A 15,557-nucleotide genomic window follows, 5' to 3' on the forward strand; every position below is an offset into this window, starting at 1 on the left:
GGACAATTTTACACATTGTGTCTTTTTTTTCCAAACCCACACTGTTATCTATCAAGGCCTGTCTGCAACATACAGTAGCAAACAATTTCATTTTTCACAGAGAGACCCTGGAGAGTTAAGTACACAGTGTTTTGTGTTTGTAACATACTGTATTTTTTAGTCTTTATCATTTTATAGAAGATTAAAAGGACTTTATATTTTCCATTTTTAGTAGTTTCTGAGTATTACTTAGTATTTGTCATATTATTCCACAGACACTTCACAGTACTGTGGAGTGTGTGAGCCATTTAAATCCACTGTAACAATCCAATTATATATTTTAGATTAATTCAGAACTGGCTTGTTTGATTTTTTTATAGGTAGACTGTGTTATTAATCTCACAGCAGTGATAACATAGAAGATGGAATGGCATTGACATGTAATGCACTTCGACGCTGAACTATATACCTTATTCTTATTGAAAAAAATTATTTCCAAATGGAGTTATGCAATTTTCACTATGATTCTGACATTCATCAATCTTTTCTTGTTTGGGGTTTCTTCTTAGGAAAAAAATCAATCTCTGTGCGCTCACTTATAGACATTAGAGTCCCAAGACGCAAAATAATTATTGTGTTTTTTTTAAATTCTACAGTTCTACAATATCACAGGATTTAAATTACAGCGGCATTTTTCTATCATGATGATTTGAAATATTAATTTTCATTATTTTACAAAGCATTATGGTCTGTTAAAATAAAAACCTAACGCTTCAGTGCAACTAAATTATGTTAAGAATAATCAATGACTGATCACGCAAGAAAATGTCACAGGTTGCAGCGGGCAGACTGGTCAAAAAAGGACTGAGCAGCGTTCTGTGTGAGTTATTAATAACTTACAGAATATTGTATTAAATAGGATCACACACATGCACTCCTTGGAGATAGCTGCGGCACTCATCTTTGTCCTCAGTTGTCCACAAGATACACTTCCATTTTCCAAATGTACGTTTTATTTTTCAAAATAAACTTAAAATATCAGTAAAACATCCTATTTAAGTTTTTTTTGTTTGTTTGTTTTCCTTGTGCAATAAAAGCAAAGAAGAAAAAAAACATGATGGTTTTGGATCAACATTCATATGGGAAGCAAGCAGCGGGTTACTGGGTGAAAGTCTGGGGTTGTTGGACCCTCCTGTCCTCCTCACAGGGACTGTCCAGCTCCTTATGTCACGTCGTTACCAGCAGTGTTTCAAATTTGTCCGACAGCATGTCATACCACTGCAGAAGGTGCCGTTCGGCTGTCCTGAAGCGTATCAAACCACCTCAAAAGGTGCCGTCTAGGTGGGTTATAAACATCGTGGAAATCCATGCCTCTGTAAAACTTGCCTTTCTGCATCGGTGTCTGACGCTGAAATCATTGACCACGTGGTGTTACTTGATGAGTTGGGAAAACAGGCTGCATAAAGTTTGCAGTTTTCGGGTCGAGTCAGGTTTGGGTGCTTAATTAACACAGACTGTCAGCATCCAGTGAATCTCTGCTGTGTTATTTTATATCCACTCCTGACGCTTAGAAATATGACGGCTCATTTGGTGTTTACTCTCTCCAGAAATGTCAATATTTCAAAACTATTGAAATTTTTTTGGAACTCGGTACTTCACCCAGAATTTTGTTCGGGCATTCTTGATTTAGTCAGTTTAACTTTTCTTCTTGTACTTTTTCTTCTTTGTCTACCCTTGTATGGGGATTGGTGTGAAATTTATGCTAATTATGATCATCTAGCACATGCTTTCAACTGATGACGATGAGGGGATTAATCACTACAACAACACAGGTGTGACCAATGGTGCGGTTTAAGAACACACAATGAGGCAAACATGGACTCTTAGGACCATCCCTATGAACAAATTTAAGGAAAATGAGGCCCAGTGGTATTAACATCCTGAGTTTAACTTCATGCTCATTCTGAATGCTTTTAACAGCAGAATTTCTCTCTTAGCAAGGCTCACTGTAAGAATGGATTTGTGATGGGTAATGCTGAATGGTTATGAAATATTGTGAACACCCCATTCAGCCTTTCTTTCGCGGTCTGTTATTCAGAACAACCTCAAAATGAAATGATTATGTTTACCCCCGTCAGGACCTTGTAAGACTAATTTCTTTCTGTGCTTAACTTCTACCGTTTCTAGGGTCATGGAGTTTTTTCAATACCAAGCCAAAACATGTACAGTTATAAAAGAGTCAAAGCTCTATTAAGTTCCTGTCCAGATAAAGAGGAGACCTGCCAGCAACAGAGAGCTCATATTAGGGACATAAAGATAAAGATGGTGGAATTTTTCACTACAAGCAAATTTAGCACAGTAGTGTTGACAGCAGAGGTCTTCTTTGGGCACGATTTTAAACAGATCAGTGGAAAACCTCCCCAAACCCTACGTGCATAAATGTCACACAGTGGCTCTAAGAAACAAATTTTTCCAGTCAAGATTTTTATGAGTCTATAAAATATTCAGTTGAATGCTGCGGTGTGTGCAGTGAACTGAGCTTTGCAACTGTCCTCTCCTGTGCCGTAGCTCATGGCACTGCGGAGTCTCTACAGAGCTCTATGAAAGGAAGGCGGACTCTGGTAACCATAATGAGACTAAATCGCTCTCAGCACTATTTTGCTAAATTGCTGAAGCTGTTTAAGGAACACATTTTCATCTCCCCAGTAGACCTCTCAGAGACCACTTTGGCATAAAGCTGCCAAATGCCCCCCGCCCTTGTTTCAGTCTTCTTGGCAGGTGAGGGAATTGAGTGGCCCCTCATAAGCTTAATTGCGTTTCAGTAAATCCACGAGCCAATGAGAGAATCGATTCCCCCATCAATGGCTGGCAAAGTGAAAGCAAACATCGCGTTGGGTGTAGTGATCTCAGGCTTAAGCTGAATGAAGATTGTCGAGGAAACTGCCCTTCAGTTTTCTGAGCATATTCACACTCTGGAGTTTAGTTGTAGTGGGCAACTCTGCCCAAGATTTTCTGTGTTTTCCTCTTTCTTCTCTCCAATCTCTCCACATCCACAGGCCCCATAACTTAACAGAAGTCTTTACCTTCTTCTTTTCAAGAAACAAGGCTTTCTGCAGTAGAAGGGCACAAATACTTTTGAAATTGCTGCTACATGACCAGAAAATACTGAGAAAAAGGACTATGGCATGGTGTTTGGTCTGTAGCCTACAATGCACTGCGCCGAAATGGACCAATAAACACTCCTGCTGGTGGGTGAAGAAATGCAAACTCATACGAGTGAAATAATGGCAGCTGACAGGCAAGAAAAAGTCTAGTATTACAGTAAAATGAAAAGCTAAAACTTGTCTCTGAAATCATTTCAAGTGAAAAAAAAAGATTTTGCCTTCATTTTTACTATGCAGGAAACAGTATGGGGACCAACTCCTGTTCACAAACTCTAACTATTACAGATAAAAAGGGCATTAACATATGTTTCTGAAAACATTTTAGGCAAGAAATAGGCATTGCTTTAACAGAATCTTGGTATATTTTAGGGGAAGCAATGATTGGGAAATTCTTGGTCAATAACATATCAAGGAAAATAACAATTTGGCCGATATCTAGGCACTGATGCAATGGAGGGATGTGTGCTGCAGTTCATTTACACATACTACCCACATTGTCATCACACAAAACTTTTTGAAAATTGGCAAAGTATCCCCCTAAATCATCCTCGCCACATGTACAACTCTTCATGAAATGTGAATTCTAAATATTGCTCTCCCCAAGACCTTCAATATCATCAACTTTGAAAAGAAAAAAAGCACAAAAAACACAAAAAAATTATATTTTCCATTCCTCCCATACAGTAATAAACTGAACACAGCTGGAGACATGAGGTTACATTTGCTTCAAGTGGCTCGCCCGTTTAGCAAAACACCCTGCTGCTGTCCTTTATCTCTAAATTGCACACATCTAAGCTGTCAACAGCTTCAACATCAACAAGTGGGGGAAAAAAGGGAACATTTCCACACCGGTGTAATCGCTCTTTGTGCCAGGCACCTGTAGAAATTGTGGATGTTTAATGGGTGAGACCTCTAGGCAAATTGCGGAAAAGCGAGGTCGAAAAATTTTTGCAAAGAAATATGTTTATTTTGATTTGACTGAGACAGCCGTCTCCCACAGAGAAGCTGGGAGATGTAATGATGAGATCCATTTGTTCTACTCATCCTCCCATTAGTGCCCGCCCTGCTGTGCAAACGTACTGTTGTGAAGCACAAGACAAGGTTAGATTGTCACATTACAGCGCTCCCCATAGAGCTGCACAAACCCTGCTTGATCGACAGAGACACAGGCATGTACATATATAGATTGCCCCCCACTGGAACCCCCGTTGGCACCGTTTGCTACTCTCATGCTTATCATGATCTTCCGCACTCTGTGTACTAAACCCATATTTAAGACTTCACAGACACGATTGTTCAGATGTATACTGAGAGTTTTAGAACCAAAGTTAAACAAAGAGTCAAGTGTTTTTTGGCTCGTGGATGTAGGCGAAGACTCAATGTATTAATTAACTATCCAAAAATCAGGAAATACAGTGCCTCACACTTTAGTGGATGTTTTATAGAGCACGACACTCATTTCTTCAGAGAGTTAAGACCTCTGAGAATCCACTTGAACAAAAGTTGAGGTTTGGTTCTTTAAAAAAACAAGACAGCAACACACAGGCAAGTCAACGCCACACTCTAAGCAAAGTACCATTGAGACTGAATACAAAACACACTAATGCATTGGTAGTCAAGGACTGAAGGAGGAGAGACAAAATAGAGGCGCTATAGGGGGATGAAGAGCATGTATTTGCTCAGTGGAATGGAAAATCACAAAAGACAGAAAACCATTTAAACTCACTCTGTTTAGTTTTCAGATGGCAACATTAATATTAATGAAAATCTTGAAATTTAGAATTTTTTCTTTAACGTTTGCATTGTCATTGGCTAATTCCTCCAATACAATTAGGGTGAAGCGATGGTAATAAGACCAATGGAAAGCATAAAAATATATGAATTAGGAAAGAGACACTGCAAACCTCTATATAACAGGTGTCTATGAAAAACATTTAGACACAGTGTCCCCTGAATAGTTAAAACCTTGACAAAACTTTTGTGATGACTTTTTTCCTGTTATACAACTGATTGACTGTCAACCATGCTGCTTCCTCCACTGATGCTTTTTGCACTGACACGTAATGATACAAAAAACGCATTGTTTTTCAATATGTGTGTGTGGTGTGAGCCTTATAGACTTTTAAATCTATATGAATAGTTTTGTTATTTAAGGTATCATTTTTGTCTGTAACCAGGAACTAGCTGCAATTTCTCCTTACAAAGGAGGATAGAAAGATGCTTACAGTGTCATGCAAAAAACTTACACTGTTAATTTGAGCAGGCGGCCTGCAGCGCTTATGTTTTCATATATGAAGAAGAAAAGTTTGAAATCAGAATCAGAAACTTTTTTTTTTAATTGCCAGCTAAGTTTGCACATACATACAACATCAAATGAAATAATATAACATAGAAAAAGTTAGCAATGATAAAAATAAATAAATAAAAAAGAAAATAGAAATGCATCAAATTCGATCAGTTTTTAAAGTGGAAGAACTATACAGTCTTGTGCAGGACTATTCAAAAATACTGACCAGCGGATATGCAAAAGTTCACAGTAGTGGAGATAGTGAAGATGTGAGCTTGCATGGCGACAGCTGTGGATAAGAGTCAGTGTCAGTGGGGGTCCTTGGCCTTGTTGACGAGGCCAGCTGCAGTCGGGAAGAAATTATTTTTGTGGTGTGAGTTAGTGTCCGGGGTGATGACGCGAATGTTGGAAATAAATCTGCTGAGTTCTTTCCCTGATGTGCATGAGCTTATCGTCTCTGGTGAAGGAGTGTTGGATACCACGGCCAAAAATCTGAATTATCAATAAAAACATGACATTACAATGCACGCCAGCTTACAGAGGCAGCCACCTATGGCGACATCTTGATTACTTTATATGTCTTCTTTTTTGCCTTTGAGTCCTCTTCAAGACCTCTTCTCTGCTGCTCCTCCTCTGATCTGTTGCTCATGCAGTTGGGGCCACTTTATTAAGGACTGGATCAAGTCATTAGCTATCATTTGTGCTTTTTAAACGGAAGTTAAATTCTGTTATTTACTATAAAACGAGTCATTTTGGATAACCAAAGTTGAGTGCCATCACTCCACTTCATCATTTGGACCAATTCTTTTGTTTATGATGCCCAGTTTTTGAGCCCCTTAGAGCTAATTTGTTGTAGCTTTTTGGTTTGTTTCTTTTTTATTTATTTTACATTTTAATCTATATTTTATTTCCTTTTATTTGTGGTTTTAGTGGTTTTTTCTGTTTTACCATTACCATGAACAACCACCATTTGGTAGAAGCCTATATTTAAAAAACTATGGAGTCTGTTAAAAAAATAAGCTAATTTTATTATTTTTATTATAGCCCAAAAGAAATAAAACAATTCAAATATTTTTGTCTGCATTGCATTTTCCTTGGTGAGGACACATTCAGATGTGTTACGGGGTTTATAGAAAAAAGCTTTGTGACCTTTTTGGCTGCAGCAGGAATGGGATCTCAGAGGACCCAACACAGATGTTGCAGTGGTATGAAACATGTGATATGGCGGTGTGATAAATGATCTGTCCCTCCAGGTTCCACCTTTCTGTTGTTGAAAGATGTGATAGTTTTACTCAAACGGCAAAAAGCAACTGATTTCTCAAACGTGTTGGCAGCATCGGTGTTTGTATCTGCCGTCACTCTTGCTGCTGATATCCTACTGCTCCCATTTGGGCTTGCTTTGAAACGTTTAGATAATTGTCAGAATCCTTTCTCAGTAAACAAGCCCTGGAGGTTGTTTTTTTTCTTCAATAAGGGAGAAAAAAAATGATGTAAGATTGGATCAGAATTATAGAATATGTGGAAGTGTGATCTCACCATTTCTCACAGTTTAATGTAAAGGTGTTTCTTTCATTGGGGTTTCACTATGTTTAGCTGTTCTGTTTTTATCCAAGGCAGCAGCTTGGTTTTTATGATGACACTGTTTCTCGTTTCAGTTTGACTAGTACTTTGGTTTTTATGTTTGCGCCAGCGATAGTGGACACCGGAGATTATGTTCTGTCCGTCTGTACGTCCTTTTGTCCACCCGTCATGTACATTCTTGTGAAAGTGATATCTAAACAACGCCTTGAGGGAATTTCTTCAAATCTTGCACAAACATTCACTAAGACTCAACGATGATGCATTTTGGTGGTGATAGGTCAAAGGTCTAGGCCACTATGGACTTATTGGTCTCATTCTTGTGAACTAGATATCTCAAGAACACCATGAGGGAATTTCTTCAAATTCGGCACAAATATTTGAGTAGACTCCAGGATGAACTGATTAGATTTTGATGGTCAAAGGTTGCAGTGAACTTGCATTCTTATGAACACAATATCTCAAGAACACCTTGAGGGAACTGATTCAGATGTGACAAAAACATTTACATGGACTCAACGATGAGCGGATGAAAATTTGGTGTTTCGAAGGTCAAGGTCACTGTGACCTTGCATCTGTCTCATTTTTGACAAAGGTAAAGGTCATAGTGACCTCATACAACATGTTTTTGGCCATAACTCAAGAACTCTGAAGAACTACCTTATCTATCTATTCATCCATCTATCTGTCCATCTATCCATCTGGTCTTTGGCAACACTTTTGTGTGATAAAGTAAGCAAGGACTAACATGAATGCAGCTTGAATAAAAGAGAAGCCCTGGGATGATAACCAGAGAATATAGAGGAAATTATTCGAAAAGAACCATTATTTATTAAAAGTATTGCAATTGCAAGACCTTGTGATGTCTTGCGGCCTCAGGCAATTTTCTGACCGAACATATGGCCGGTGCAGTGCCTCTCAGTGTGCCTCTGAAATGGGGTTATGGGCTGTCAATAACACTCCATTGCCCCAAAATTCTTCTGTTACACCTGTGCTTACACATTTAGTGTTGATTTATGTGCCACATGGGGATGGTGATCATGGAGCGCCAGATGAAACAAGTTAAATCAATGCAGTAATATTTTACTACTGTGTAAAGATATGAAATACAGATATTTTAGCATTTATGCAGTACCATTTTCTGTGCAGCTTTATGTGAACTCATTTGCATGCCTTATTTGAAATAATTGCTATATAATGGTAGAGTTTCTGAGACTGAGGGGACTTTTTTTAATTTTATTTTGGTGTCTGAGTTTGAATTGTGTTCTTGCTTATTATGTTTAATTTACCATTTGCTTGCTCATTTGCAGTTTTTGTCACTTGGTGTTTATTATACAAGCTTAACTAATAAATTCCCTCTTCTTACTATTGCAGGGAGCTCCGCTGTGTTCACCCAACAACCCACAGACTTGGTGGTGGTGGCGGGCCAGCCGGTCACCCTGCCCTGCTCCATTCCCGGTTACCATGGCATGGTGCTCTGGCTGCGTGATGGCATGGCCCTGGGTGTTAACAGGGATCTGTCAGGTAACATCTCACTTGGCTGATCTCATCACCTAATATAAATGCATAAATTATTCCTCAGAGTGAATCAAACATAAAAAAGGTATACATATACAATTACACCATCAGTTAACCACTTTGATTCCTAAGCAAATTTGGTTTGATTTCTTTCAAAAACATGGGGAGAGGGCAATAAGCAGCTTGAAACGACATGGCCCAAAAAAAAAATAAAAAAGTGAGAAGAAAATGACTTGAAATATGCACAAAAAAAGAGTAAAGAAAAAAAAAAAAAAAAGAAAAGAAAATGATCTTAAAAAAGTAAGTTCATTAACTGAAAATGATCTTTAAAAAGTCCTAATATATATATATATATATATATATATATATATATATATATATATATATAAAATTATTTATTTATTGTCACAATGGGGAAAACAGTGCCTCACATCCACCACTCCACCACCCCTACCGCCCGCCCGCCCTATAAGCCCACTTGCGCTCTCTATATCAAGTCACACTGTCAGAGCAGACGTATTTGACGAGTCCAGAATGAGAAAAGATGCGACATACAACTTAAAGGAAATAGTCACTTATGACCTGAAAAACAAGGTCGCTGGAGAGGATTGTACATCAACTATCAGTCCTGAATGTTTACACACAGATTGATGTAGTGGCAAAAGATAATAACTGAAGCAGACGTTACATTTCAGCAGAACTGACAAATAAACCTCTAGCAGGCTCTCGTATACTGTATCACCCACAAGTGCACAGGCATGCCCAACTGCACCCCCTTAAAAAGACCCCATAAAATGGCCATGCCCCTGGTAGGATGAGCTCTCTTACCTAAGGGGGCCTTGACACTGCAGCTAATGCAATTCACAGTTATTGCCTCCACTAAGTGCTGATGAAATAAGAGTTTTCTTTTATGAGGAGTAGCCCATGAAATGAACCGGTGATCATCTCTCCTCAGGCGTCGTGTTCCATCCACATGCATGTGTAGAGTGCACCGAGTAGCTCCTCGGGTAATCAAAATGAGGGGGGGACGAAAATCTCATAATTCTAAAGTAGGGCATATGTAAGCAGATTCTAACACTTTAGAGACTAATGTAGGATTAGGTTGACAGCACACTTTAAAATGCCCTGGTGCAAATTAAAAATTAACAGGCAAATAGAGAGCACATGCACTTCGCTCCGTGTCGTGGCTGTTAGAGGAAGTGACATCTTAAGTGAAAGGATTTTAATGTTGCCTGCTCTAATAGCTCAGAGGGTTTCAGTTATGATACACTGAGACCAACAGACCAGTCCTGCAATGGGGCTAAAGGCCTGTGAATTCAGAGTTAGTGCCAAAAGCATCATGACGGACCAAACCTGCTGCCAAATATCCCTTAGAGAAGGGCTCTGCCCTTATTGAATATGTTCTTCAAGATACAAAGCTAAGAGATTGAGCTTGGTCTGTACAATTGGATTCAGATCATACAATTCTTCACAAATTATAAAGGTGTGTGCTATGTGAGATGGCTCTCGTGATCCGAGCACTCTTGGAGGTGAATAGAAAGGTTTACTACCTTTCATGGGCCAAGTCTATAATGCAACATGATGTGAATAGAAGAATAATTCTCTATGTGCTTGAGAAAGGAAGCCACTGCACAGTTGGAGATCTCAAGGCTGGCCCTCTAATTATTGAATTGGCCGGTGAATGGAGAGTTTAGAACGACTTACTCTGGCCTTAATGATAACTCATGGGAGTGAATGCTTGTATGACTACACAAGTGTTTTTTTGTGTGTTTTAGTTCATTTTCCACAAATAGACATTCAATCATCTTTTACAGTAAATATGTTTTTTCTACCACGCACAAGGCAGTTTGGTAGTCCTTTACAGGGTTTTTATTCTTTTCAAGGACATGAAGTTGCTGTGCGGTAATTTAATGCAGGTCAATCTTCACCTACAACAAGAAATTTCAAGCAATATTGGTGGTATAACACCTTACACCTTCCCGTCACAACAAGTATAAACTGACAGCACCCATTATCATGCTGCCGCAAAAGGTGCCTTCTTGCACTGGTGTCTGACACCAAAATCACTGACCAAGCAGTGGCATTTAATGTGTTGGAAGTGGAAATGATTCCACACTATTCCACTGACTAACAAATGGCAGTAATGAACCATGAAACGCAGCAAAGGCAGTGAAGAAGAAGACTTCTAGCTATAGCGAACATGGATGTAATGATTGCAGGTTAAAAATTCTTCTTTGTGAATGTTTCATAAGGAAGGAGATGCATTTAACATGTTTGTTGGGCCTTCAGGATACACACAAGAAATACTGTCAAAATCGCTTTTTTTCTTCTCAGTTTTTACAAGAAAATTCCAGAAGGCACGTGACAATCATGGCGAAGGCCATAGAAAAGACAAAGTACTGTCCGATAGGCCTTCATGTCACTGATATTTTCTAAATGTCACCTTCATAAAGTACTGAATGTTTAGTCATTATTTTGTAGACAGACAATTCCTCTGATCACCATGATGATTTGTGATGCAACTGCAACAGGAGCTTCTGTACCTGAACCTTTAAACTGGGGGATTGTTTTTGCAGTTTGATTGACGTGCAGGTGCCTCCTCGTGCACATTATTTATTTGTCCTTCTGGGTTTGTTTCAGTCTTTTTGAACCTGTGTTTGGTCAAATGCTCCATTCTTTTGCTTTTTTTTTTGAGATTCAGTAAGCCTTATCCATGTGGACAAACACGAAATCCCCACAGTGGTTATGTTCCTGTTTGGTTGAACACTTTGAATGACACCTTGTCAGTTCTCTTTATCTGCAAAATGCATGGTTGAGTGTGTTGGGGCTGCAACACACGTCAGGAAAACACTCGTCCTTCAAGACACACAGACCGGCTTTTCTGTCTCTTGACATGCGAAAAATATGGAAAGCCTCTTCATCAGCACGTCCAGCTGGGTTACAAAAAGTCAACATTTGAAAGTTGCAATTTATCACAACATCTGCTGCTTGAGCAGATGGTTAATCGTGTTTTGCTCTTTGCCGAACCACATGTGACTTCCTACCCCCCTTCTTCCATTTTTCCCCAGGCTGTTTTGAAGACTCGAACTGCCTGAGGAAATAATTCCCTCCAATAAGCTTTCCGAGTGGAGGGTGTTTGTTTAGGTGCTGGGTTAGGTCAATAACAGCACACTTCATCTGCATGTCTTTGACCTCCAGTAGAAGTGAAGACACACATTCTGCATCAAGCAAAAATCTCTCATTGCTGTTTTTTTTTTTTTAAAGAAACAAAAAAAACACTGCTAGGTGTGTGGTGTTACGCAGACATATTTTAGCATGTTAACACGATGCATTCCCCAAAAGACACCGTCTGCCTTGGCCTCTTTTTTGCTGCTCCCATTTTGTCATAGACAGTGTTCCCCTAATTGGGCCTCAGAGGACAATTCTCCGCCATTACATCTTTTCTATCTCACTCTAGGGCCTTTCACTGGTGTCACTGAAAGTCATAATGACCTGGACCCCAGGGACCCGCTGGTGCCTAACCAAACATCACTATCGACTTAGCTTGGCAGAGATAGACAGAGAGGACTGGAGCTCCGTTTGTGTGTGTGTGAGTGTGTGTGTGTGTGTGTGTGCGTGTGTGTGTGTGTGTTTGTGTGTGTGCGTGTGTGCACGTGTTGTTCACGTGTGTTTATGTATGCACTGCCCTGCATTTGTTTGTGCATGACTGTGCCTGTCACAGTGTAGATGGCACTTCGTTCTTGATTGCACGTCAATGACAAGAACCAGAGAGAACTGGAAAGCCTTTCTCTCTTTCTTCCTCTTGAACAGTGAGTGTTTATTCGGAGGTGACAGTGTAATTGGCCTTTTTGCCTGGACAACAGTTGAGAGCCCTTCTTGCTGACACCGCACTGCTGTTTAAACAGGTTATTATAACTATTGAAAGAGCCGAAAGGAAAAGAATATATGAGCTCAGCGGATCGAAAAGATATTATCACTAAAGGAGAATAGCACTTGCAAAACTAAACACTATTGAAAGTAATGAAAGCATGGGTACTGAAGTAGGATATTGCAGTAATTCAAATTAAAAGCTGGATTTAATGAGGGAGTGAGGATTGAAATGTAATGCCGCTGCGCTGCAAATGGGCTTTGAAAGCAAAGATGTTGGTTGATAATTCTATTCTTCCAAAACTATCTACTTTTCAGTGAGAGTTTTATAATGTGACCTTCCTCCCCCTCTTGAGTTTGACCACAAGCTCCTTTCAACCATCCAGTTTCCTGCTAATGATAATGAGTCATACAGTAGGTGCCTGAATCAATTCTTTATTAGCCAGGCCTTATTAGCAAACTGGCTCTCCGAACAGAGCATCTCAATAACAAATCACTGCAAAATTATTCAATTAACAGACGAGAGTTTTTGGGAGGACTTTGTCTTATCCAAAGCATGGGTTGGAAAAATAGAAGCTGTCATATGCTGTATGGATTTTAAAGCCGCCTGAGGTAAATTTGTGATTTGTGAACACTGGCTTGAGTTACAATATTCCTTGTTTAGAACCCACTCTCATTACAAGGTCGTCAAATACTGATGCTTCGACACACCATCTGGCATCTCATAGTGACGCACGGGGTAATTTTTTAGCGTATCTGCAGCGTAGCCCCTTTCACACACGCCCTGCAAACCTTAAATTAAGTAGAAGTCACCACAAAAGGGCTGTATGTAAGAATGCAAATGTCCAAATCAGTTGGATAGGACATTTAATTTTGTTCTGTCAGCTCCCTCATACAAAGTGGATGTAATGTTCGATTAAGCCCATGTGTGAATAGAGCAGGTCATTGTCCCTGGATTGACAGTGATCATGTAGACAGGTTGATGAAATGTATACCCTAAGACATGTGTGAAACCGCAACAATATAAACATCCAAGGGTAAAGCAGAGGGAACATTTACACAGTGACAGCAACAAAAATGTCTAACTGGAGTGATTCATAAGCTGCTTTCGGCACAACGTATTCACAAAGTATGGGCCGTAGGATATCCTATGAAAATGTAGCATGATAGCTCATTTGATAACATACACATCTTTAACATGTAAAGAAGGTAAGGTCTAGGCAAGGGAGGCTTTATGCAGACTTTCTCGCTCTTTATACTACATTAGTTGCTCTCAACATCAAGTATCGCCATAGATTAGTTTACCTTGCAGTTGGTTGAAAGCCTGACGTATCTCATAAAGCCAAAATCTGTCTTTGGGCAGTCTGTATTCGGCACCATGGGAGAGAGAGTGGACTGGTGATCACATCCACATGGTTCTCAACATAAAGGGCCTGTTTAATGGCTAAGGATTAATAAAAAAAAATGATGATGGTTAAAATCTGCTCAATACAAACAATACTATTAGCCCTAAGATTTGATTAAAAAAACATGTAGACTTAACAGATGTTCAGTTGTAAAGAAAGAGAAAAAAATCACTTGTCCTAAAATATTTATATCACTAACACATCACGAGCTTGTTATCATCACAGAATTGATAACATTCATGAATGCAAATTGTAACATAATGTTCCCCAGCAGGCTGACTGCTCTTTGAATTGGAAATGCTTTTGAGGCTGAATACGTGTGTTAAATTTCTGTCATTTTCTGGTAGGCTAGAATACCACTGACAGCTCAGCTCTGCCCACAACCTTGCCCACATTTCCTATGCATTTCAATTATCAGCCCTTCAGCTTGGTGTGCAGGGCATGGTTCAACAATCCCCATAAGCATATTGTTTTTAGTCAGCAGTCACTGAAATCCCCAAACACAACACTTCCACTGAAACTGGCCACAGCTGGACTGCTTTGATGGAAGAAAATTGTCATTTTTGTTTGTGTCTAAATATTTGCAATCTGTTTTTTTTTTAATGCATGCTCTCTGAATACCCAATGTAATGTAATAATTCAGAGTAGTGTAGCATCTAATTGTCTATAAACTGGCACTCATATAATAGACACATAAAGTAAAATATATTCTGATTACTTTGTGCTTTGCATCCTGGGATAATGTATATTTTAAGTGTTTAATGGGTCACATTTTTTCACGACAGAGCTCACCGTGCCATCAATCCAAATGCTCAAAAAGAAAGAAAAAAAACTAATGGCTGCAGTATCCTATATCTCTAAGCCATCCAACTGGTTCAAATGTATTGAGAAGATTAGGGGAATAGTTTGAATACTGAAATACAGGTATATGTGTGGGTTTTTTTATAACCACACCATTGTAGTATGTAATTTCAGCCCATTCTCATTCCAAAGCTGTCAAATACCGCCACTTTTGCAGTGATTTCATCATTATATCCCAATATTAAACCTACATTTCGCAGCAGCACAATTTACAGACGGGCAGTGTCAGATGAGAGTACGGCTGGATGAAACCTGTTGCGTTTGCATGAAACGCCACTTACCACCACTAACTGGGCATGTCAGATTGAAACACTGTTAGTAGCAACATAATATAAGGAGCAGATCGCTATAGGGTGGGCAGGAGGGGAAGTGGATGAATCTAACAAACACTGGACTATCACGCAGGAGACTGGTCTCTTCATGTCTGATGTTGTTGTTTTTTTTAAATACATAAACATTTGCCTTTTTTTCTCCCAAAACCTATCATCTGCTTTGTTGATGTCCTGGCATTGATTACCATGTGCCTTTGTTGCAAACCACATGTTTTTGTTGTGCAATCCCACCATGTGCTTTTGTTGCCATCCTGGCATTGGTAGTGGCATCCCAGAACATCAAAAGCAGACACAGGAGGATACTTAGCGTAGTATGTGGGTTGAGAACATGTTAGTATTTTTCCGCTCCTCTCTCATGGTCTGCCTGCGTCTCCGCCGGTGTCTCATACTCCACAGGTGTCTCCTCCAATGTTTCCAACCGATGTCTCTCATTCGAGATTGGATTTTCCAGCTTTTTGTCTGAAATGTCAGTCAGTCAGTCATTTTCTGTAACCGCTTGTCCTTGTAAGGGTCGCCGGGGGGGGGGCAGCTGACATCAGGCGGAAGTCACACAGTCACACCTAAG

At 39.5% G+C, this 15,557-nt stretch overlaps 1 protein-coding gene across 5 annotated transcripts in view; it reads left to right on the forward strand.

Moving 5' to 3' along the window:
- The window catches only part of kirrel3a (kirre like nephrin family adhesion molecule 3a), a 223,275-nt gene that overhangs the window by 121,453 nt on the left and 86,265 nt on the right, over positions 1 to 15,557 (forward strand). For all 5 annotated transcript variants that reach the window (XM_088088638.1, XM_088088639.1, XM_088088640.1 and 2 more), the window contains one exon: positions 8,383 to 8,532. In XM_088088638.1, the coding sequence (XP_087944764.1) occupies positions 8,383 to 8,532 (150 nt within the window). The remainder of the gene's footprint in view (positions 1 to 8,382; positions 8,533 to 15,557) is intronic.

This window comes from Plectropomus leopardus, chromosome 15 (assembly GCF_026936395.1).
Source record: "Plectropomus leopardus strain MGB_pleo_1.0 chromosome 15, ASM2693639v1, whole genome shotgun sequence".
Classification (NCBI taxonomy): Eukaryota; Metazoa; Chordata; class Actinopteri; order Perciformes; family Serranidae; genus Plectropomus; species Plectropomus leopardus.